Source organism: Calypte anna, chromosome 1 (assembly GCF_003957555.1).
Source record: "Calypte anna isolate BGI_N300 chromosome 1, bCalAnn1_v1.p, whole genome shotgun sequence".
Taxonomy (NCBI): domain Eukaryota; kingdom Metazoa; phylum Chordata; class Aves; order Apodiformes; family Trochilidae; genus Calypte; species Calypte anna.
In genome coordinates this window covers 38,589,214-38,614,753 of record NC_044244.1, presented here as the reverse complement: position 1 = coordinate 38,614,753, position 25,540 = coordinate 38,589,214, and the positions used below count along the sequence as shown (strand labels likewise).

At 46.2% G+C, this 25,540-nt stretch overlaps 1 protein-coding gene across 9 annotated transcripts; it reads left to right on the top strand.

Moving 5' to 3' along the window:
* Positions 1-237: 237 nt before the first annotated feature.
* LOC115598857 (tetratricopeptide repeat protein 38-like) lies at positions 238-25,416 on the top strand. 9 transcript variants are annotated; one of them, XM_030457232.1, is made up of 6 exons: positions 631-663; positions 796-871; positions 1,259-1,336; positions 1,756-1,837; positions 2,894-2,911; positions 2,962-3,049. In XM_030457232.1, the coding sequence occupies exons 2-6, from the start codon at positions 806-808 to the stop codon at positions 3,000-3,002; spliced, it is 285 nt and encodes a 94-aa protein (XP_030313092.1). In that variant the 5' UTR covers positions 631-663; positions 796-805; the 3' UTR covers positions 3,003-3,049. The 9 variants fall into 9 exon arrangements, 5 of the variants coding, with proteins under 5 accessions (XP_030313092.1, XP_030313114.1, XP_030313118.1 ...); XR_003987984.1 differs by lacking the exons at positions 631-663; positions 796-871 and adding exons at positions 238-370; positions 2,069-2,120 and having other exon boundaries at positions 2,894-3,053; XM_030457254.1 differs by lacking the exons at positions 2,894-2,911; positions 2,962-3,049 and adding an exon at positions 25,351-25,416.
* Positions 25,417-25,540: the final 124 nt, after the last annotated feature.

Below are 25,540 nucleotides of genomic sequence, written 5' to 3'. Positions count from 1 at the left end.
CCAAGGGACCAGAGCTTGCTCTTTGCTCACCTCAGCGTCACAGCTGTTTAGAAAGGTATTAGACTTTAGAATCAGCAGGTTGTGTGTCGGTACGCCCCATGCCAGAAGTACAAACTATTACGGAGACGACAGCAGCGCAGTGACACAGGGACGCTGCGAGGCGTCTGCAGCAACGGCCCGAACGGCCCCTACGCCCCCGCAACCGCTGCTTCACCCGCTGCTTCGCCCGCGGCCCCGCCCGATGCTGTCCCGGCCTCGGCCCCGCCTCCTCCTGCTCCTCCTTCCCCTAGCCGAGGGGCGGTACGGAGCCGCCCGGGGAGTGTAGCGGGGCTTCTGAGGGGGTATCATGGCGCCGGTCAGGGACTGCAAGGTGAGGGCGACGGCGAGGCGGCCCGCTTGCTCGGGCTTGGCCCGGTCCCACCGCGGCGACCGAGCGCGGGGGAGTGGGGTCCCGCTGTGGTACTGGCCGTCGCCCGGGGGTGGCGGGTGTGCGCCCTTCGAACAGGCGGTGCCCTTCCGTGGGAGCTTGGGGGAGGTCCCGGGACCGGCCGAGTGCTGGCGGGCAGGGGCTGAGCAGGGGCTGAGGGAAGGGCGCGGAGAGGCAGAGGTGAGGCCTCTGTTGGAGCTCCTCTCCCTCAGCCCCGCAGTAACCTCACGCTGAGGGTGGGTTTCGAGTAGGGTCAGGCTGGTGTTGCGATCGGACTGCGGAGAATTCTGAAGTTCAGAAATTGTCAACCTGATACTGTTTTGCATTTTAGCTTTATCAAATGCCCATGTTTTTTCTTTTTTTGTAAGGCTTGTGTACATGCCTACGGCCCAGCGTCTTGGTGGATTTGTTCTGCCAGGCCTTTTGGCCAGCAAATTACTTAAGGTACTAATTTCACTTAGAAAAAATCCTCAGGGTTTTATTTTACTCTATCTCTGCTTCACATGAGGAGTGGCTGCAAAAGGAACTAGCCAAAATTTGAGTTGTGATGGGTCTTGTTCCAAGAGGTGTAATCCATCAACAGCTTCTTAAACTTTTTTTTCTGCTTTATTCCCACTGCTAACACAGCTAATTGAGTCTTCAAATATAACTACAACTTCACAAAAGGTTTGTGTGTCTGCTGACATGTCCTTCCAGCTTATTTTGTTTGTTTGTTTGTTTTTTAAATCAAAGTTGATGAAAGTATCAGAACAGCATCAATTTGAAAGTCTGTTTGCTTAGCCTGGAAAATGAGTGTTTAAATTGAGGAGGTTTGTGTCCTTTTTTGTGCAGGCCTGGGAGGATGCTGGTCTTTCCCTGTCCACAACTAGCAATGGAGCCTGTAAACTATTTGATGCTGCGCTGACCCAGGTATGACCAAAAAGGGCAAGAAAATGTTATTTGAAGGGGCTCGTTCATGAAATGGTCTTTGCTGTAGTTGATGTTTAAATTTCTTACCAGCTGGAAGAGCCTTACAGTCAGGCTGCCAGAGGAATTCAGCTGTTACCAGGCTAGAGGGCTATGCCAGAAACTTCATTCAGCATGTCCCTCCTACTTGACATGGGAGAATCAACCAGTTCACATGAACCACACAGAAATCCATGATTATTTGTTCTGCTGGTGGCCAAACTACCTTAAAGAAAACCGTTTTCCTGTTTTCCTGCTACACTAACCCTATCTGAATGCAAAGGTTACCTTTTACTCCTTTTTCTTGCTTCTGGATTTCACATAAGGAGAAAAAGGAAGCCCAGTGTTACTGGGAATCCCTCAATCCTTTGTCTCCCTTACAGTATGCAACCTGGAGCAATAATGAGAGCCTTGGAGGTATTGAGGGGTGTCTCTCAAAATTAAAAGCAGCAGATCCAAATTTTAGTAAGTATAACCTTTAATTCTCATCTTGGGAAATGCTGGGTATTACCTTGTGCCTTGATGTTTATTGTGCTTTGTTTAGTCTAGTGGGAAGTGGTGTGTTATAGAATTCTGTAAAACAGTCTAGAGCAAGCTGGGATGGGTTTATTTGGGTTTTGTTTTGTTCTTTTTACTAATTAAAAGACTTTTTAAATGTCTACAATGAAAGGCTGTAAAACCTGTATGTTTTTTGAGACTTCTAGGACCAAGTTTATCCTTTCTGGAAACCTGGTAATCCAGTAAGCAGGTGGGTAATGTTTTGTCTTGAAAATTGCTCTTTATCTGGGGTGCATGTACTTTGTGGTTTTTTTAAGTTCCAGCACTTCTAAATAGCAGGATCTTTTGGAAAGAGGCATGCAGACAAAGTCAGGGGCTTAGAAGTGAATCCCATGTTATTAGAGCTAGAATATCTCTCTTGTATCCCTGCTGGCATTGTTGTTGAGGGTTTTTCTGTAGTGATACGTTGGCTCAGTTAATACATTTTGGTCTCAAATATGGAATATGGCATGTAGCAAACAGGGTAGAATCATATCATCACAGGCAAAACTGTGGGCTTTTATGGGTCCAATATTTTACTTGGGGCTCACATTGTAGATGATAGAATACACCAGTGGAAGGAAGAAAGGAGTTGTTATTTGAAATACCAAAGTGTAGTTCTGAAATAAAATTTTGGTATATACCATAAGAGCACCAGAGGCTATCAGGAAAGCAGAATTTATAAAAAATTTCTCTAGTTTTCTCCTGAAAATTACCCAAATGTAATTCAGGATAATATGAATCTATTGACAAAAGAATTGGGATATTTAAATTTTTTTTTAAGACCTGTTAAAGTATTTGAAAGCTTTTAGCATTTCATAAAAATTAACATTGAGTTATAAGTCAAGACATATATTTAGAGATCAAAGAACAGGTGGTACACACCCAACCATAACGTTCTGAATATTTTAGGAATGTTGCTGTATATCCATGAACTTAATATCCAGCACAATCTTTTCTCCTTTTTTTTTTTCCTATTCCAAGAAGACAGAGAACAGACTGAATGCTGAAATAATAGTGAAGCTAACTGAGGTACCCCACAACTGCAGCACAGCATCGTGACAGGAGCCTTGGTTGGGGAAAAAAAAGGTAAAGAAAAAAAAAATCACCTGTATTTCAATCCAGAAAATAAATCAGTTGCAACATACCCCACATGTTTTAATAGCTCCTTTGGCTTCAAATAGTTCCTTTGGCAAAGCCCCAACAGTTATTTTGAGAAGTGGAAACAATCCTGTGGTGTTTTAAAATCTACAAATCTGCAAATACAATAGCAGCTAAGTATTTCTTAAAATGGCTGCATTGGGTATGTGTGTAGGAGCATATAAGATACCTGATTTTTCTTAATGTTGGACCTTAATTGCTTAGTGGGGATACTCTGTGACTTGTTAACCAGTTCTAAAGAGTCACTTCACATGGAAGTGCTCTTGTGTAGTTTTGCAGGCACTGGAGAAAGCACAGAAGACTCCTGTGATGCCTTTGGGACTCTTGGGTAACTTTGGTTACAGTGCTGTCTTCTAATTCTGTGTCTTGCACCTGTTAGAGATCAGCTGGTTGTTCTTTGCAGCTTTTAATTTCAGTTTGTCCAAAAATGTAAATGTAGCTCTCAGAACACTGGTGATGTGCACCTTGTTACTGTTTTCCATGCTGGTGTCTCTGGACCCTTCATTTCTTACTACCTAATTGTTCTGTATTGTAGCAGACGAACCTTTCTTGGGCCACGGTGCTTCGAAGTCAAACAGGTGTTCTTGCCAAGGTGCACAAACAGTGCTCTGATCTTGCTGCCTTTAGACTTGGGTAGCCTTGTTTGGTGCTTCTGCCCCGGACTCAGCCAACCTCCTCCTCTGGCTGCTCAAGAGTGAGCTGAGCATGCATTCAGAAGCACTTCTTTTATTGGTTGCCCAATCCTGTTCATGTGCAGCTGGGGTCAGCCCTAATTGGGCACAGGTGGGCTTAACACAAGCTCACGTCTCCCACCTCGTAATTAGCAACAGCTGATTGCCTCATTTCTCTACACTTCCTCCCCCCCCCCCTTTTTTTTTTTTTTTTTTTTTTTTTGGAAAAGAACACAAACAACAAGCAAAAAAATATACAATGTCCAAACGTGCAAGTTCAGCAAGGTTATTCAGTGTGAGCTGCTGGACGATGTGCCGCTGTTGGAAATGGGTGCCGAGTTGTCCGTTGGAGATCCGGTCACAGCAGGGCGTGTCCATTTACTGGGTACCCAAAGAAGTCTGGAGTCTATGGAGACACAGCTATAGCCTCTTCCAGTAAACAGTAACGGCTTGGGCCCTACCCATTGACCTGTAGAAGGATCCTTGTAGTTGATTTGTACTTCTGGCATGCGGTTGATTTTTGGGACGAGTAGTGTAGTGACACGGGAGGTTGTTGGGAATCGTGGCTTATACTAAGAAAGTTCAATGTAAAAAGCACTTTGCTAAGCCACATCTGTGGGTCCAAATCTTTGCTGTCTTTTTGCTTTTTTAAGTATGTTTTCAGTGTGCAATTAGCTCTTTCCACTATTGACTGGCCTGTGGATGAATGAGGGAGCCCTGTAATATGTTTTACTCCTCAAGTAGCAAGAAACAGCTTGACCTTTCCACCTGTATAAGCAGGCACATTGTCTGTTTTTAGTACTTGGGGGACCCCCATTACAGCAAAGCAATTGGTCAGGTGACGGACCACATGTAAACCCCTCTCCCCTGTCTGAGCCGTGGCCCAAAGAATGCCTGAAAAGGTATCTAGTGACATTTGGACATATTTAAGTCGTCCAAATTGCGGAACATGGGTAACATCCATTTGCCAGATCTCTCCTGCTTGCAACCCACGTGGGTTGACTCCCACTGCGAGGGCAGGGCCAAATTGTGCACACTGAGGGCGTGCTTTAACAATCCCTTTGGTATCTTCCCACAGAATTGCAAACATGCGCTTCAGTGCCCTGGCATTTTGGTGAAATAGGGAATGACTGTTTTGAGCCTTCCCAAACTGGCTTACAGGACCCTGCATTCCTAGGCTGACCAGGGAGTCAGCCCTTGCATTTCCTTCTCCTAGGCCTAAAGATGTTTTATGGATACAGATGTGCAAGATGCAGCATGGTTGTGTGTGATTTTTCAGTACACGCTGTAATGTAAGAAAGAGCTCTAATAGTCACTGGTTTTGCACTGGCTTAACGAGAGCATCCTCGATACGATTTGCTACTCCTACAGCATATTGCAAGTCAGAGGCTATGTTAAGGGGGACATGTCGCCATTGCATTAAGGCCTAAATGATAGCCAGTAGTTCCAGAATTTGGAGATTGTCTTTGTCGGTGCCCGGAATCAAGTGTTGTTTCCACTGACCCTCATCCTGCCACACGCAGGATGACCTTTTTCCAGCATCAGTGAACATGGTGATACCAGGCACTGGATGCTCTGAAACAACTAGTCGTTCTACCCAGCAGAACTGGCTAATGGCCTGTAGGTGCCTGTGTTTTGGGCCTCCATGATGGATGTCTCCAGAATACTCGAACAAGGCAAGTTCCAATGGAATGCTGATCCAACCTGGCTCTCGACCATCTACTTCAAGGCAACGCTGTCATCTCTTTCGTATCAGGAGTGCTATGATTTCAGTTCGCTGCCAGATACCTTTTTGAGCCGTGTGGGGTGGGAATAGCCATTCCAAGATAGGTATTGATTCTGATCCCTGAGAGTTCTGATTACAGCTTCAATCATAGTCATCGTAGTGCTGCTCCCTGTTTTCCCTTTGCCAATTGAAGTCCTGTAGTAGCAGTGCGAAAGAGAATGAAGGGTGATTGCATATCCAGATTTTGATGGATTGAGTGGCGTCTCAACAGTCTGCAAAGCCAGTTGCCACTTTGTGGACGACCCATTTTACCGCATTGGTATGCTCATCGGTCCAGGCCACTAGTGCATCAGGTAACGTGCCCAGCAACAGTGACAGAAAGGGGTGGATATCGGCATTGGTGAGACCTACGATGGGTCGAACCATTGAAGCTCGCCCACTAGCTTTTGGAAGTCATTCAGTGTTTTGACCGAGTTGATTACCTCTAGCTTTTGCAGTCTGACCATGGCGTGAGTGGCTTGCCACCCTCCAGGGTGATTGTGACTGTGCTTTCTCAGGAGCTACAATTAATCCTTTCGCCTTTAGTCAAACAGTCAACGTCTGACTAATATTGTCAGGGAACAGGGCTTCCTGGCAAAGCAGTATGTCATCCATATAATGATATATCAGTGTGTCCGGCATTTCTTTTCGAATCGGCGAAAGTGCCCAAGCCACATACAACTGGCATATTGTTGGGAGTTCCTCATCCCTTGGGGCAACACTACCCATTTGTACCTTTTGGCAAGTTCGGTCTTGTTAATCAATGGAATGGTGAAGGCAAAGTGAACCGTGTCCTCAAAATGTAAGGGAACAGTAAAGAAGCAGTCTTTGAGATCAGTTGCCAGAAGGTGCCAATCTCTGGGTAACATGGTGAGTAAGGGCAGCCCGGGTTGGAGGGCACCCATCGGCCACATCTGGTTGTTGACCTTACATAAGTTATGTAACGACCACCATTTCCCCGTCTTCTTTGGACCTACAAAAATGGGAGTGTTCCAAGGGCTGACAGATGGCTGAATGGCATCCAACTGCTCTTGCACTAGGTGGTTGGCATTTTCTAGCTGCTTTTTAGACAGGGGCCACTGCTCCACCCAGACAGGGGTGTCTGTCTTCTACCGAAGCCTGGGAGTTGGCGGCACTTCTGCAGTAGCCCTCATTAAAAATGTTGAGGGGGTTGGGTGGGTTCGGGAATGGAGAGAATGGCCCCTAATTGTCTCATGACCTCCCTGCCAACTCCAAGGTGTCCTGGTAGTGGCAACACATAGGGTCGTATGGTCACTGCCTGTCCTTCAGGGAACTTCAATTGCACGAGGTTAAGGCCTTGAAGGGGAGTGGAACCACCACCTATTCCCTGGACAGCATCAAGGGCAGTGATGAGTTTCCAATGACGAGGCCACACATAATGGTTGATTATTGTAACAGCAGCCCTGGTGTTGAAGCCGAAAAAGGCCAAGCAAAACTGTTTAGAGACAAAGTTTGAGTCTTTAAACAGCAAAGGTATTTATTTTCGGATCCGGGGAACCCCCAGCTCGTGCTGGACAAAGAGTTCCAAGGGTTAAGGGAAAGGGTTAGGATATTTATACAGTAAAAGGGTAGGTTACATCATCCTTACATACATATTCATAACAGGTGGAGTCTGGGCGGAGTTGTCTTTTTGGGGATGTGTTCGGGGGTCTTTGGGGGTCTTCAGATGAAGTAACGAAGTCTTCCTCAGGGTTGAACTTTTTACCTTTCTTGCTCTTGATGACTTCATCCCCTTGTTATAGAGGATAATTGGCCCCTTGCAATAAAACTTCCCCTTATCTGCTAGTTCTGGCAGCCTCATCCTGCCTTTTGTGCCGGTGTTTACACTCCCCCAGTGCCCAGCTGTCTCAGTGGTGCCAGGACTTACATTTCTAATTATTTCCAAGACAGAAGTTAATCCCGTTAGGGTCTTGACATGTCTCATCTGCTTTTGGTCACTTCTTTCTTAGTTTATCCCTGAATTCTACTGGTTATGAACACAAATTCATCAACATATATTACAAGTTCTAATTCTACATAAAGTAAATTCACACAAGCAGTTTGGCCTGATCCACTCTCTTCTTCATTCCCCCCTTTCCTTAGAACTTATGAAATCCTTCGTCAAGTTCCAAGGGAAGGTTCTCATGCCTTTGAACCATTGTCCACAGTACTTGGATGTTCAGGAATGTTCTTGGCATTGTTCAGGGGTCCTCTTGACTCGGGAGTAGTGGATCCAGGTGGGTCGCTCCTTAATTCGGACTGCAGTGAAGGTGGTGAGCAACACTCGAAAGGGTCCTTCCCATTTCTCTTGCAGAGGTTTCCCTAAAAGATTCTGAACATATACCCAATCACCAGGATTAAAAGGATGCAGTTTACAATCTGGTTGCTTAGGTTGGTGATCCATCACCACCGTGGCGTTTTTATCAAAGTGTTTCCCCACAGCTATAACATAATCATATACATATTGATTACCTATTTGCTCTACAGCCTCACTTCCTTGGAAGTTCAGAGAAATCAATCTGCCACACTTCCCCTGGGAATTTTCCTCTACCAATTACTCCCTGGTGTACTTTTGTTCCCGTGTTTGGATTATTTTTCAAACAGCGTTCACATTGGGATGTGACCTGTTTCACTGCTGTAAACAGCTTTGGCCCTGCTATTCTAACTTTTAAATGCTGATAAAGGGGATTAGATCCCCAATGGGCCTTGTCGTGTTCTGTCTTTACAAATTGCCATACTAATTTCTCTGGCAGTACCAGTTGTCCTGTTTCTAGCTGACCCCATCCACTATCTAACGTTTTACCTTTGTTTCTTTGTATCCACTTATGGTCTGATTCCTGGTACTCTGGTTGAAAATTAGTGTCTAATTCTTCTGGTACCAGGGCCAACACTAAATTATTGGCTCTTGCAGCAGCTAATTTAGCTTCTGCATCTGCTGCTCTACTACCTATTTCTGGAACGGTGTTACCTTTCAGGTGCCCCTTGCAATGCATTATGGCCACTTGGGTTGGGAGCTGAACAGCCTCCAGCAACTGTAGGATTTCTGTTGCATATTTTATGGATCTTCCCTGGGCAGTCAGCAGTCCTCGCTCCTTCCAGATTGCCCCATGGGCATGTACGACGGAGAAAGCATACTTAGAGTCCGTCCATATATTAATTCTTTCCCCTTTTGCCAGCTCGAGGGCTCGGGTAAGAGCTATTAGTTCGGCCTTCTGTGCTGAAGTTCTCACAGGCAAGGGATTTGATTCGATTACCTGCTCTGTTGTAGTTACTGCGTAGCCAGCCATCCTTACTCCCTGCTTTACGAAGCTACTGCCATCCCAGAACCAGTCATCTGCTCCTTCGAGTGGCTCCTCCTTGAGATCCGGACGACTGGAATACACAGCCTCGATGGTTTCCAGACAGTCATGCTCAATTAGCTCTGCTGACACTCTTCCTTCTAGGAATGATGCTGGGTTGACAACACTAGTCACTTGAATGGTTATGTCATCTGATTCAACTAAAATTGCCTGGTACTTCAGGAACCGAGAAGGTGACAGCCAATGACCACCTTTCTGTTCCAGCACCACTGATACAGTGTGGGACACCAATACAGTCATTTTCTGGCCCATAGTGAATTTTCTGGCCTCTTCTATGTTTATGATTACTGCAGCCACTGCCTTCAAGCATGTGGGCCATCCTTTACTTACTTCGTCTAGTTGCTTAGAGAAGTAAGCCACAGCCCTTTTGTATGGTCCCAATTGTTGAGCTAGGACTCCCAGGGCCATTCCCTGGCGTTCATGTGAGAACAGCCAAAATGGTTTTGTTACATCGGGCAGGCCTAATGCCGGAGCTTTCATTAGTTCTTGTTTCAGTCTTTTAAAGGCTGTTTCTGCCTCAGGAGTCCAGACTAGAATATTTTTAGACTCTTTCAGCAAACCATAGAGGGGTTTAGCAAGGATGCCGTACTGGTATATCCACAGGCGACACCAACCTGTCACTCCCAGGAAAGCTCGCAGGTCTCTCACCGTTTCAGGCCTGGGCATCTGGCAGATGGCTTCTTTCCTCGCTGTTCCTAGGGATCTCTGTCCTCCAGAGATCTCGTATCCAAGGTAGACCACCTTTTCTTGCACCAGCTGTGCTTTCTGTTGGGAGACTTGATAACCATTTAAACCCAAGAAATTTAACAACGAGATTGTCCACTCAACACATTGTTCTTCTGCTTTAGTTGCTATCAGTAAATCTTCCACATATTGCAGAAGGGTGCCTTCTCCCTGTGGCCGATCCCACTGTTCCAATTCTTTGGCCAATTGATTTCCAAATATTGTAGGGCTATTTTTATAACCTTGAGGTAACACCGTCCAGGTTAGTTGTGTTTTCCTCCCTTTACCAACAGATTCCCATTCAAAGGCAAAAATCTTTTGGCTTTCTGGGGCTAAGGTAAGGCAGAAAAATGCATCTTTCAAATCTAACACTGTAAACCAGATCAGATTATCTTTGAGTTTGGTCAAAAGTGTATAAGGATTGGCTACCACTGGATGTAGAGTCTTTGTAATATCATTTAAATCCTGTACCAGTCTGTAAGTCCCATTTGGTTTCTTGACTGGTAATATTGGTGTATTGAAATCTGATTCACATTCTATCAATAGCCCTAATTCTAAAAACCTCTCTATCTCTCCCTAGCAGAGGTTTTGGAGAATCAGGTAAGTATAAGAATTGATGAATCCCCATCTGTTTCCCAATTTTGTATTTAAGAGGTTTCAGGAAGAAAGCCTTTTCTGCTTGGCCTGTCGCCCCCACAACATGTACAAATCCATCAGATTTTGGTATTAATTCCTGATTTAAGACTGAATAGGTAGCTCCAGTGTCAATTAAAAAATCCAGTTTCTCTTTATCTTCCCCTAGCTTTATTTTAACCAGTGGGTCTGCTAGGGAATGACTCACTGGTCCTCTTCAGTTATCAGTGTCATGAGCAACTGGAACAACAGATGCCCCTCCAAGTTCTCTTTTTAGTTTAGGGCATTCTCGTTGCCAGTGTCCCATTTGGTGGCAATAAAAGCATTTATTCGGGTCCACCTTATTTTGCTGAAACCTTCCTCTTCCTCTCATAGAATAACCACGCCCTCTACCTCTAGCACTTGGAGGCTTTGGGTATGCGTTTACTGCTGCTATAATTCTGGCAAGTTTCTTACCCTCTTTCTTGTCTCTTTCTTGTTCCCTGTTGTTATACACTTTCCAAGCCTCATTCATTAACATTTTCAGATCTCTATTTGCAGGATATTCAAGTTTTTGCAATTTCTTTCTGATATCTGCACAACACTGCCCCATTACCAATCCCAGCAGTTGTTGTTTACCTATTTCTGACCCAGGGTCTAAGGGGGTATATTGTCTCATTGCCGCTCTAAGCCTTTCTAAAAAGTCTGTTGGTGTTTCATTCTGTCCTTGTCTTAGTTCAAACAGGGCTGCCCAGTTTACTGCTTTAAGTATTGCTCTTCACAAGCCCTGTGCAACTAGCCTTCTGTATTGCAGCAATAAATCATATTGGCGTGGGTTGTTTGGATCCCAGTTTGGATTACTGGTCGGAAATACGACATCCACAGGCTCCTGTAGCAGTTCAGCCCGTTCCCTTCCAGTTTTTAAAACAAGTTCCTTTTCTGTCTCTGATAATTCAGATAGCATTAGATCAGTATCTCCCCAGTCAACGTCTAAATTCTTTGCAGTTAATTCAAGCCTCCTAGCTACTCCTTCTGGGTCTCTCCTTAAATTTTTCACATCCTCTCTCCAGTTATTAAGGTCACTTGTGGTAAATGGTACTTTTATCCGTGCTTGTTCTCCTAATTTGGGCATTACTTGCCGAAGAGGGGCTATTGTATAGCCCTCTGGGATTTCTTTTTCTCCCTCTCCTTCACCGTCTGTGGTCTGAGCTTTTGCTCTTTCTGCTTCAGCTTTTTCTGCCTTCAGTCTCGCTTTCTCTGCTTCTGTTTTTGCCCTATCTGCTTCAGCTTTAGCCTCTATCCTAGCTTTCTCTGCTTCTAGTTTCGTCCTCTCTGCCTCAGCCTTAGCTTTCTCTGTTTCTAATCTCACTGTCTCTCCGGTCTGAGCTTTTACCCTTTCTGCTTCAGCTTTTTCTTTCGACTTAAGGCATCGTTTCCCTGCACTACAAGCATCACCACAGCATTCCTTAACTTCGCTGTTCTTCTGATCCCGTTACAGGGCTAAAACCAAGGGATCTTGGGGTGATACATTTGCTCCACAATCCTTTTGCCATTCTGGCTTATCCCTTAAAATGAAAAACATGTCTGCATATATCACTTCATCCCACTTTCCTCTTCTATGGAGAAACAACATAAGTTGTTGAATGATATTTTAATTTAAACTTCCCTCCTGTGGCCACCTTTCCTGACAATATTTCACAAGTGTCTTTTTCCTTATATTTCCCCCCAGGATTCCACCAAGTTCTTTCCAATGTTTTAAAATGCATCCCAAGGGGGTTTTAGCATCAATTTCCTTACTCTGTTCAGTCCCCATTATGCCTAATCACGAGGTTACAAGTATTAGAACCCTTTTTGGATTACCAAATTCTATTCAAATTTCAGCAACTTACAATTTCAAAACCTTACTCAACTTATTCTAGCATTCAAGCGCACTTCTTATTTTTGTTTCCACAATCCACATTCACACCAGTCGCTTCGTCCGTCTCTGGCCGGCCCCCTCGCGGGTGGCGCGGAAACGCAGATCGGGACTCCGCACTCGCTTCGCAATTAAATTGCGTCTCAGTCACTCACTTTCACGCACGCACACACACTTTCAGTCGGAACTCTGCATGGGTAAACTTTTACACCAAAACCTCACACGTTGCTTTACCACCTACGGTCACAAAATGCCGCTATAAACCTCGAATACCTGCTGGTATTGCGGCTGCCCCCGCGGCCCCCCCCCAAAGATAAAGCTATAAAACTTTTCTTTGATGGGGACGCGTAATTACCCAACACACTTAATTCTCTTAAAGAGAGAATTAACACCAAACACTCAAAACGCCTATATTACTCGCAAGTAATACAACATGATCATCAATCACCATATAATCATATGAACCACAGCCTTACCAAAAACCCTTTACCAACACAATACAACACCGAGTGTATTTTCCCACTGCTGTGATCTTCAGTTCTCCTGGGGAATTGCACCCCGGAGAGGGACGAACTCAGCGCTAGACAGGACTCCAATCCGTCAGCCTGGGGGCGTCCCCCGCGTCCCTGTGAATCCTAAGAGCTCAAACCTTCTGGGGGACTCTAACCCCCTGGGGGACTCTAACCCCCTGTTTCCTAGAGGCCTCGAAACCCAAACAAATATATATAAATACCTTTTCAGTATGAGGTAGGTCTGGTGTCCGTCCGCGCGTGGAGCCAAGGGAGTAGGGGAGGCTTATCCGACAGAATTCGTCGGGGGGCCCCAAAAGCGTCCCCGGGCCCCCCTGGATCACGGCACGACGGAGTCCAGTCCTGCCGCGGTTGCCAAAATGAAGCCGAAAAAGGCCAAGCAAAACTGTTTAGAGACAAAGTTTGAGTCTTTAAACAGCAAAGGTATTTATTTTTGGATCCGGGGAACCCCCAGCTCGTGCTGGACAAAGAGTTCCAAGGGTTAAGGGAAAGGGTTAGGATATTTATACAGTAAAAGGGTAGGTTACATCATCCTTACATACATATTCATAACAGGTGGAGTCTGGGCGGAGTTGTCTTTTTGGGGATGTGTTCGGGGGTCTTTGGGGGTCTTCAGATGAAGTAACGAAGTCTTCCTCAGGGTTGAACTTTTTACCTTTCTTGCTCTTGATGACTTCATCCCCTTGTTATAGAGGATAATTGGCCCCTTGCAATAAAACTTCCCCTTATCTGCTAGTTCTGGCAGCCTCATCCTGCCTTTCGTGCCGGTGTTTACACTCCCCCAGTGCCCAGCTGTCTCAGTGGTGCCAGGACTTACATTTCTAATTATCTCCAAGACAGAAGTTAATCCCGTTAGGGTCTTGACATGTCTCATCTGCTTTTGGTCACTTCTTTCTTAGTTTATCCCTGAATTCTACTGGTTATGAACACAAATTCATCAACATATATTACAAGTTCTAATTCTACATAAAGTAAATTCACACAAGCAGTTTGGCCTGATCCACTCTCTTCTTCAGTGTCCATCATCATGGAAAGAGTCTTGACTTTACTACCAGCGGCCAATTGTACGATTATGATAGGCTTTGTCTTCATCTGTTGCACTAGAGTGACCAGAGTGCTTCCAGAAGATCCAAAGCCTTGGGTGCTTTGTGCCACAGGAGTGTTCTTCTCTGAGTTCATTTTTGGGAGAAGGACCAGTTGTGCTAACCGAGTGCCTGCTTTTATTATCGGGGGGGTGTAGTGGAACAAAGCAATCAGACGCCTCTGATTACCGAGAAGTGGGTATGAGCTGGTATCAAAACCACCTGTGCCCAATTAGGGCAGGGCCCCTATTGAGCATGTGCAAGACCAGGGGGCCAATAAAAGGTGAAACTCACAGCCACGGACTAGCTCACTCCCGAGCACTGTATTACCTTTATTGCGCCACTAGCGCTTATCGCCTCCAAGGTGAGGCTCTCTGTGGAGTCTCGAACCCGGGGCTTTCAGCATTGCAGTAGGGGGCCGTTAATGTGAAACAGGTGATCATGATCTCCCCTGTATAATCGGCATCAATTACTCCTGGGAGCACAACAAGTCCTGCAATGCCATTAGAAGAATGGCCAATGAGTAAGGCTCCAACCATACTATTCTCTTGGTGCACTGGTCCATATATTCCTGTTGGAATCCGCTGCACTTGGGTTGTCGTCAAAGTGACATCTGTTGCTGCTGGCACATCAAGACCCAGGCTTCCCCTTTTGGCTGGGGTGGGGAGCTGGTGTAGAGCATTGGCCCAGCTACTTGGGTCCTGGCGTGGGGGCCCTTCGCGCTGCTCCTCCCGTTTTTTGCAGACCTACACGCTAAATTGCTGTCATGGTCCTTTTGGCATCAGTCACACCACACTGTGACCGAGCAAGCTCTTCTTAAATGGCCTCTGGCTCCACATCGGTAACAAACGGGTGGATTTCCTTGATTGATTCCCTCTTCTGTCTAGTTTTTGCGCAACTGCCATGAGAAGTTTCTGGGTGGGTTCCATGGTGGTGGCAAAGGCACTAGCTGTACCTTGGCTTTGCTGTGTTTGGGCTGCCCTGGCAGCTACTTCTAGCATTTCCGAGATGTCAGCAGTTTTTGGTAGGGTAGAAAACAGCGACTTCATTCTTGGATTTGCATTTTTGAATGCCAATAATTTAAACATAGACTCTTTTTGCTCTGCTCCTAGATCATATTGAGCCATAACAGATTGATGAAGTCGGTCAACAAAATGCTGAAAAGGCTCATTCATCCCTTGCTTGACAGCGATAAATGAGAGAAGTAGAGTAGGCTCTGGAACCACATAGAAGGCTTGGCGGGCTAGATGTGCAGATGTGGTGGAGTGCAGTTGGGAACTGGAGCTGGATTTGGATGTCCCCATAGCGTCCTGAACCCGTGAGCATCTCGGCGGTTACCCCTAATAATGGATCCCCAGGTGCTCAAGGGCGGTTTGCCTCTACCTGGGCCACACGCTCCCACTCTTTAATCCAGATGATTTGCTGGGAGGGGGTGAGCAGGTACTTGGCCAGATTACGACAGTCATGGGGGCTATTAGTGTCAGCAGTGAAAAGCCAATCCAGAACAGCCCTACCACTTTCTGTCTTTAGTCCTCCCTCCTTCAAGGTCTCTTTGGCCTGTTGCAGGGTTTTCCAGGCGTATTGTTCAAATTGAGGCAGCCCATTGTTATCACACAAAATGGGACAAGCAATGGTGCTAGCTTCCCATTCCCCCTCAAGGACGGCATCACGAACAAAACCAGTCCATCTTCCGGGTCGAGGTTTATCGGCACCTTTAATGCCTTGTTTGTTCTGCCGTGTTTGCAGCAGTGTTAAAGCGGCCTCCTCATCATCAGAGAGGGTGGAGGAAACAGGGAATCAGTGAAGAAAGGGAAGCAGGAAAGGCAGGAAGCCAGAAGCTGGAAACCCTTGTGATCCCTCAGATTTATACTGAGTATGACATGTAGGGGATGGAATACTCTGTTTGGTCAATTCTGGCATCTCTCTTGTCCATTCCTCCCCAAAGGAGGCCTGCAGGTGGGACCTCTTTTCTCCTTCTGGAGGGTAAAATGTTCCACAGAGCTGAGCAGTGTCCTTGGTTCTGCTTACCAGTCTCTAGCAGTAACTGTGAACATTGAGTTTTATCAGTCCTAGTAGCAGACACTGAGAAACTTGCTGTTAATTTCAGCAAGTACAACTACTTACAAGAGACTCAGCTAAAAGCAAAAGTACAAGACAGAAAAATCACCTTTATCCTGGCCCAAACCAGGACACTGCCCTTTCTGCTTCTCCTTCTTCTCCTGTCCGTTTGCTTTGGCATCCTGGGAGGATTCTGTCCGTGTGGAAGGATGGTTGGCAGAACAAGGACATATGGACATGAGCAAAGTTACAAACAAGTTAGCAAGGCTCAGAGTGTAAACTCCCTGAGCTGCAGCTGCATGATCAAAGTAGAAGGATTTCAGCAGTTTCTCATGGTCACGGTGTCCTGGTACATGCCATTGCAGTTAGCAAAGCAGGAGGTAGATACCGCTTTATCAGTAGATAATGTTTAATTAGAGCACCAATCATGATCTTAGCTTTGTAATATGTATGAGCTAATTAAAGAGTATATTAACCTGATCTTCGACGACAATAAACTGAAGCTTGGTGGATTCTTACGTTAAGCGTCTCCATTCTTCCCTCATTGCGACAAATGGCGCCCGAACAGGGACAAAGGATGGCCCGGACCAGGGATTAAGGACGGCTGGGACCAGGGAGAAAACTAATTTGCAGTGCCCCGATGCCACGGTCCGATGCAGTAGCTGGTCGATCTTGATGCAGCACAAGAGGCAGAAGAGCTGGACTCCGTGCCCCAAGCGACCTTATAGAAGAGTCTCAGTCGACAACACTGCCAAAGCCTTGCAGGGCTGCAACAGCGCGCTGACGATATGGAAAGGCAAGCAGTGCTTTCATTGCTCCAGTGCTTTTTAGAAAAGTGGGGATTAAGGGTTTAGATTTAAAAAAGGAATTGCCAGGATTGCTTGCGGTAGGGGCTGCTAAAGTTTATTTTGCAGACCCCAATATGGGTTTTGATGAAGGAGAATGGAGGCGCTTTGGTGACAAGTTATGGGAAGGCTCATTAGAGGATGATAAAGTAGCTAAGAAGTTAGGGAAACAATGGTGGGTTGTTATCAATGCGTTACAACAACATAAGGCTGAGCAACAGGCTGCCTGTGCAGCGGTACAGCACCTGGATGAACCCAATCCTTCTGTTGTTGCAACAGAGCCTAATTGCCCATTACCCCCCGCTACCAATGTCATAAATATTCCAACTGAGTCCCTAGGAAAGGGAAATGATTTGCCGTCTGCCCCTGTTATGCCTCCTACTCCGGAGGGTCCTTCTACTCCCTTGTTGGATTCTGCCCCACCACCAAATTTTTTAGATCCTCCTGAAGCTCCTCCAAATCCTTTTTTAGAGTCTTCTAAATTGTCAAAAAATCCATTTAAGGACGATGTTCCATTTTTTCCACCTGATGAGCTGCAAACGTCTGCCATGAGACGGCAAGTGTTGTGGCAGACTATTGCTGCAGACACTATGCGAGCAGGAGATAGGGACGGAGCAGATTCTTTAACCAGTGCGTTCCCAGTAGTTTATTCACAAGTACCCGGTGGTATGCAGGCAAATATTACTTATCTGGATTGGAAATTACTATTGCAATTACATGCTACTGTTAGTGAAAATGGAGTACAGAGTAAGCCTGTTCAGCAAATGTTGGATTATATATGGGGGGTAATCTGCTTCTGCCAGAAGATATTAAGAACATCATGAAATTGATTCTTACTCAGCATCAGCAATTGCTATACAATGCATACTGGCAATCATTTTGCCAGGAGTCAGTGGCAGAGCAGAGGCAAGCAGGCGACCCTTTGTATGAAATAACATTTGAGGAGCTAATGGGTCTAGGACCATGGCGACGGTCTGAGGCACAAGCATTGCTGGGACCAGATAAAATCAGGGAATCTGTGCATTTAGCACATCTCGCCTTGAGGCGCATTAGAGCGCCCAGAGGAGTTCTGTCTTATATGGGAATCAAACAAGGGATGGAAGAACCTTTTGGGTCATGTGTGGACAGAATTGCTAGCGCTATTCAGGCAGCAGGAATTCCGGAGTATACGCATGGGGCTCTGTTGAAGCAATGTGCCATGCAAAATTGTAACTCCATAGCTCGTAATGTTATTGTTACGCTTCCAGGGACTTGGTCGATAGAGGAATTATTAGAGCGTATGCAACAAGTACCTCAGAGGCCAAATGCTATGTTAGTAGAGGCAGTTAAGAACTTAGGTGAAAGTCTAAAAGAACAGGCAAAGAGTACTAGCTCTCAGGTGTTAGCTGCTCTTGCGCCCCTACAAAGCTCGGCTGGATCTGCTCAGCGAAACGGAGCAACAAAATATCGCTATTTCTGCTGCAGCGCCCCTGGACATATGCGATGAGAATGCCAAGCTGGTCCTGTATGGTGTACGCGCTGCCAGCAAAACTCGCACGCCAACCCCCTGGCCTGTGACTGTCACCTCTTCCAGCTGGTGTCCCATGGCCACTGCCGCCACCTGAGCGCCGTGATGGATTTACAGGAGGAATTACGCTGCGTGCTTCTCACCCTTCCAGCTCCCGTCGGGATCCTGAGCCTGGCCAGCCGGCAGCCCCTCAACTGCAGCGAGACGAGGGAAATGGTGCTGGAAGGCCACTTGGGTGACACGGTGACCCTGAGCTGTGACGCTCGGTTACAAGGGGTGCAGAGCTGGTACTGGGTGACCCCAGGAGGTGAGAAGGTGCCGGAGGAAAGCGGGAATGGCAGCACCCTGCTACTGGCTAACAGGAGTCTGCAGCTGCGAGCCCTGCGCCCCGAGGATGCCAGCACCTACTCCTGGTGGGTGGGGGGTCCTGTCCTCAACGAGACCCTCTACGTGGAGCTGCTGGTGCACAACTTCACCCTGCACGGTCCCCACGACACCCTCAACACCGCCTACACCACGCTGGTGGGCTGCATCCTGAGCGTGGTCCTGGTCCTCATCTACCTGTACCTCACCCCCTGCTGCTGCTGCCGGGAGATGCTGGAACGGTTAGCTAAAATGCCAGCAGGGACTCAGACAATGTTAATTGAGGCAGTACAAGGTGTAGGGAGAGATTTAGTGCAAGTCTTTGCAGCCCTAGCCCCACTACATCCCACCGACACCAAACAGCTGCAACGATTAACCAGCAAATGTTTTCGTTGTGGATGCAATGGACACTTTCGAAGCCAGTGTTGTAAATCCAGAGTCTGGTGTCACCACTGCAATATGGGCAGTCATGCTGCTGAAGCCTGCACACGCCGGGGAAACAGATCGAAGAGTGCGAGAGGCCGCGGCATGAACACCCCACTTCGGCTCTAGTGTGCACCCCTCCAAACAACTCCAAACAGCCACCTCTCTCCAGCAACCAGCCACTTCCACATCCCTCCAATGACAACTCCAGCCAGCCACATCCCTCCAACCAGCAACCAGTGAAAGCCTCGGGCAGGACCTGGCAACCGCAGTAGACGTGACTTTTATTGACAGCAAACCCAAAAGATCCCTACAAGCATCACTGACCCAGTAAAATATGAGGGAAAGCCATGCGGAACCCTTTTATTAGAACGATTGTCTGCCAGACTTAAGGGTCTGTTTGTCTTGCCAGGACTAGTAGACAGTGACTATACTGGAGAAATTTGTATTATGGACATGACTTGAACACCTCCTATGGTAATGCCAAAAAGAACTCGAATTGCCGAGTTAGTTCCAACATGACAACTGACTGATGCAGCAACCGCCTCTTTGACAGTTCCCCACTGAACAACAGCGTTTGGCTCTATGGGAGAGACGGCCTTACTACGCCTCCCGATGGATCAACGCCCCAAAGCACCGATTTTGTTAGAGCATCAACTGCACCAGTGTCACCTTACAGCATTACTGGACAAATTGTGTCTGGTGCCTTTGCCGTTTATAGGCTCAGAATTCTGTCTCTAAACAATTTTATTAGGCCTTTCCTCTCATATTGTAATGTATTGATAAAAGACTTTTGTTAATGTTGTAAGTCACGTGACCGTTTATATGTTGATTGTTGATTGTGGTTTTTTTGCTGTTGTTGTATTGCTAAGCAGATGAACTTAATTTTTGATAGTTTAACACAGATGCTAAAAAGATGTTGATAGTATCAGTCATGCAGTTTTACAATATCATGTTGCCACTGACTTTTATTGTTAGCTTTTAGGATATGTTTGTGAAGACTTTGACGCCGTATATTGCATTAATGTATTTGATATGTTTGTGAAGATTGTGATGACGTGTACTGCATTTTAATTTGGCAACTATGAAGGAACTAGGACTCCATCATGCTGTGAGCTGGTGGGGCTTGGAGACGCTTATAGGGGCCCCCTGACAAGATTTCGTCGGATAAGCCTCTCCTATCCCTCCTTTGGCTCTCTGCACTAGTGGATGCCACACCTTCCCAATATTAAACAGAGCTCTGTTTGAGAGTGCATGTGTATGAGTGCTTGTGTGAAACGGAGACATGCCATGAATGCGAAGTCAGTTTATGCTTGATTATGGGAAACAAAATCCGATTAATAACCTGTTAACCAGTTTGTTTTGATTCGTTATTGAGTGTATTCTTAGGTTCTGCATGTTTTGTTGTTTGTATTATGTTTGTTTGAGAATTAGCACTGCAAAAGTTTTTAACCAAACATAGGCTTGTGCAAAAAGAAAAGGGGGGATATGTCGTAGAATGTTCTCAGAAACACTCCAAAAGGTGAACCCTTTGCCGCGCTTGCCCAACCCCATGTTTGAGGGGCCAATGAGATCGGCTCAGGAGTGTGGTCACAGAAACACTATATAAGAAAAAGTTACTGCGCGATAACCGGTACCACTGATTTTTGTATTGCAGTGGCTTCCGCCACAGACCCTTTTCGTACCTGCTTAATAGGAGTCCCAGGGTTTAAAGTTTCTTTGTTTGGTCAATTTTCAAGTGCCTCCTGTGATGATAGCTTTTCACTAGGAAATTGTTCCGCAAAACTGATTTTGGGCCTCAAGAAATTCCACCTGTGGGACCCTCAAGAATTGAATTTATTAGGATCCCAGAAAATTAGTAGTGTATCAGAAAATTGGACACCAACCTGTATAGTTTTTGGTCCCAAATATGCTGCTCAGCCGTATCCTGTTACCTGGCAGGATGTTAGTCCTAAAACTTGGGACTATACCTATGAATCTTGGTATTGTGGATACAATGGCTCCGTCAAAATGCGACCTATAGGCTCTACTCATAACCCCAAAGATAATACTGTGTTAATTTGGGTCAATGATACTGCCAAGGCTCTGCCTCCTGGAATATTCTTGATTTGTGGAGATAGAGCATGGCAAGGTATTCCCCATGATATAGTTGGTGGACCCTGCTATTTAGGCTCACTAACTCTTTTTGCACCCAGCTTTGCTAACTTGCGGAAATTAGCGAAACAGCATGATAAGCGAAGTATTGGCCTTACACCACAGTGTAATAATAAGGTTGAGCTTTTAAGTGTAGCAGCTAGAGCAGCTTTAGCTATTTTTATTCCTGGCGGTGCAGCAGCGAATGCTTTGAGTAACCTTGCAAAATTGGCTTGTTGGTCTGAGAAGCAGGCAAATGCTACTACTGAAATTTTAGATAATCTCTTAATGGACCAAAATAGTTTAAGGCATGCTTTATTGCAAAATCGTGCTGCCATAGATTTTTTATTACTTGCCCAAGGCCATGGCTGTCAGTATTTTGAAGGGATGTGTTGCTTGAATCTCTCTGATCATAGTGAAAGCATCCACGCCAGCATTCGCTATTTAAAGCAACACACACAACACATTCAGCAACAAGTAAGTCCCCTCGATGATGTTTTACAACCTGGTTTCATGGTCTTGGACATTCAGGATGGCTTTTGGCTTTAGTTAAAATGCTTCGTTATGTTGGCATTGTTATCATGATTTTACTTTTGCTTTTGCCTTGCATTTTTCAACGTATTCGACGAATGCTTGATAAAGCTGTGTCAAAAATCTTTATGGTGCAAAAATAAAAACGGGGAAATTGTGGAAGGATGGTTGGCAGAACAAGGACATATGGACATGAGCAAAGTTACAAACAAGTTAGCAAGGCTCAGAGTGTAAACTCCCTGAGCTGCAGCTGCATGATCAAAGTAGAAGGATTTCAGCAGTTTCTCACAGTCACGGTGTCCTGGTACATGCCATTGCAGTTAGCAAAGCAGGAGGTAGATACAGCTTTATCAGTAGATAATGTTTAATTAGAGCACCAATCATGATCTTAGCTTTTGTAATATGTATGAGCTAATTAAAAAGAGTGTATTAACCTGATCTTCGACGACAATAAACTGAAGCTTAGTGGATTCTTATATTAAGCGTCTCCATTCTTCCCTCATCGCGACATGTCCGTTCCTCTGCCTGTGGTCCTGGTCCGTGCCAGCCTGAATCTGTGTGTTCCTGACTCCAGCTCCCAGCTGCTGCCAACCCCAGGAGTCCAGCGTGGACTTTCCCAGGGCTGCCCTACAGCATCCGTGGCGACGTGAGAGTTATTAGGGGGGAAGAGGGGAGGAACGTCATGGAGGAACGTGATATCAATTTTCCTGTATATTTGAATATATTGAGTAATTTTTCCTCTTTATCATTACTGTTTCATTAAAGTCGTGTAGTTTAATTTCCAAACCATAGGTCTCTCTCCCTTATTATGTCTCCTTTCTGTATCAGGGAGCAGAGGGGCATTAATAGAGAGCATTTGTCACTCGGTTTAATTGCAGGGCCAGTGTTAAACCAAGACACCAAGTCTCATACATGCCACTCATCTCCAGAGAGGAAACCTTTTCAGATGCCACACATGCTGTCTACTAAAGCCAGGTTTGACATTCATTCATGTACATGAACCTTTATTATTAACAATATTATCCAGCATGGAAAATAGAAGGCTCTGGGAAGGCGTCAGAACACCCTCCAGTACCCAAAGGGAGCCCACAGGAAAACTGGAGACAGACTTTTCGCGTGGGCGCTTAGCGATATGACAAGGGGTGATGGCTTTAAACTGGATGACAGTAGATTTAAGAAATAAATTGTTCATTATGAGAGGGGTGAGACACTGGAACAGGTTGCCCAGAGCAGCTGTGGTTGCCCTCTCCCTGGAAGCGTTCAGGGCCGTGTTGGATGGGCCTTTAAGCAACCTGGTCTAGTGGGAGGTGTGGAGCCAGGTGACCTCTAGGGTCTCTTCCAACCCAAACCATTCTATAATTACCAAGGTACCAAGGTACCAAAGGTACCAAGACCTGCTTCTGGTACCAAGAGCTCGACTTTCCCGCCCTGCCCCTACTGGGGCCTGGCTGCCAGAAGAGTCCAGCCATCCGCCCTAACCTTGAAGCCCGCCTCCAGCTACAGCCCCCCGATTTCCTCCCGCTCACCCAAACTGCACAGCACCCACCACTGCCAGTACCGGTACCGCCGCTGACACAAAGCGCGGCCACAGGTGGGAACCCCGTGGGCCGCTTCCCGCTTGCCGGCGCCGCTCCTCCCCCTCCTGCACCCCGCAGGTCTCACTCCGTGCATGCGCGGGTCCTGCCCCGTGGTGTGGCCGCTGAGCCGGGCGTGTGTGGCTGTGGTGCGGGCCTCCTCAGGCTGCTCTTGGTCAGCGGGTTGGACTGGCCTGCATGGTGGTGTGGGACGGGTTCCGAAAGCCCCTAGAGTTCAAAGCTGGGGGGAAAGGCTTTTAGGCTTTGGGAAATGGCAGGGCTTGTATGGCGGCCCCACCCCTGTGTTCTCCCCAGAATGGTTTCGTTTTCCCGGGGTGTGAGGCGCCAATCTGCGAGCAGAGCAGGAGCGGGACTCGGGGTATTTTGTGTTTGTTGCGTGCTGGCACAAATACGGGGAGCCAGGGGCAAAGCGAGACCCAAGAAGTTACAAAGGTCTGTACATTTTTACGTGCATTTGGTTGGTTCGCTCCACCGAGCTAATGCATATTCATGAGGATTCTGCTCCGGTTGGTGAGGGAAACTCTCGCTTCGCTTTAGCAGTTCAGTGTACACGGAATTTCTGGCGCATGATCCGTGGGTAGGGGACTTGGAGGCGGGCAGCCTGGAGGTGTTCTCATGTTCTAATGAGATTATAATGAGCAGATGTTACTGCCGTACATCAACTTTTATCGATTTTGCCACACTTTAAGCCAAGTACATGCTGCGTTGTCTTCTCATTTCTTATTTTAACAGCAGAATCGTTGTTCTACGAAACCTTTGTAACTTTTTATGACTCCCGTGTCCTTGCTCATGAAAAGATTCAATTTTTTAAAGTACATCACTGGGGCATCCAGGAGCACGTGGCTGAGGGCTGATGGGTGGCACCATCCTGCTAGCCGGTATGCTCCCCAGAAACACAGTGGTGTGAAGAGCATGGGAGATTTGGAAATGTTCTGTGATCTGTTTGTATTCAACAAATTGAACAGCCTGGAGGATTCCCTCAGCTTTATGAGAATGAAAGAGGGGCTTTGACCAAGTCAGCCGGTTTTCCCAATTGACTTGAACAGTCTCCCCTTACAGGAGGTCACACAGTGAGCAGTGTGCAGGTATAGTTTTCAAATAAAGAAGGTTACTGTGAAAAATGAGGGTTTAAAATTGTAGTTTATTGTTTTGTTGAGTGTATCTTTCAATTTAATAATGTTTGTTTGGTCAGTTTGTTGAGATAGCATGTTGTATCCCGTTGTTTTGGGGTGTATGTTTAAGCGTACTTATAGGGAAGAAAAGCCAGAAAAACAGGAGGAATGGCCGACCGCAGGGGCCCGCGAAACAGGGACGTCACATGACCATTCCCCTCAGCAACAGAATGAAGCCCGCGAAGCAAGAACCAATGCTGGGAGAGCCCACAAAACGAAAACCAGTGATAAACTGATAAGAGACTAAGGGGAAGGGGCTTACAAAAAGTATAAAAGAACTGGTTTTACTTTATCGAACTTGCGAGCTGGTGGTGGGGCTACGGCTCCCTGGCCACCCAGCGTGCTGAGGCACGCTGCCTTTACTTATATCTCTCTCAATAAAAAGTTTTTAAACATAGAGTCAGCGTTTTTGACAGCTACTGATGCCCACCTCCAGGCTATATCATGGGATTTTATAGTCCATGGTTAATGGCTTCCAAAGGGACGCTGTAACAAAGCCTTATGCATACAAATACAATGCAGTGTTGTGAAGGTTTATTTTTAATTGCTTAATTACACCCCACTAACTTGTCTTTGAGTTCTTCTGCACTGAATCGTATGGATTCATCAGCATTTTCAGGTCTCAGGACACTTTTGGTCCTGTGTTAGACTGTGCTCCGCCAGGGGCGAGACTCGTGCTCAGAGTCCTGAGCTAACTTGTTATGCTTCACCTCTTTGAAATGGGCACCGGTTCCCATGAGCCAGCTCTGTCTAGCACAGAGTTAGTAAGGCTGTGAGATAGAAGGTTATGCTTAGCAAGAAAACTTGAGTGAGAGCAGTATTTTGAAAGTAACTTTTACTCAGAGCCTGGCTAGGCATCAGTCCGCAAGTGGTGACAGTTCTTGTGTCATTGTGGTTTCAGGTCTTTTTCCCTCCCACTTCTTAAATTCTGCTTGTCTTGACTCAAGATGTTTTTTCACTTTTGGCCTTTGATTCTCTCCTCATGCTTCTGTGAAGAGAGGAAATGAGCAGCCTTGTGGGGGCCTACCTCCCATGCAGAGGGAGCCAGCTACCACCACACTGTGACACCCAATTACCACTGGATAAGATGCAAAATAGTCTGGAGGGAATCTGACCACAACCACTAGTAAGCTGTTGAAAAAAAGAATCTTAAAAGTAGTTATTTATGATAATTTATTTGAAATGC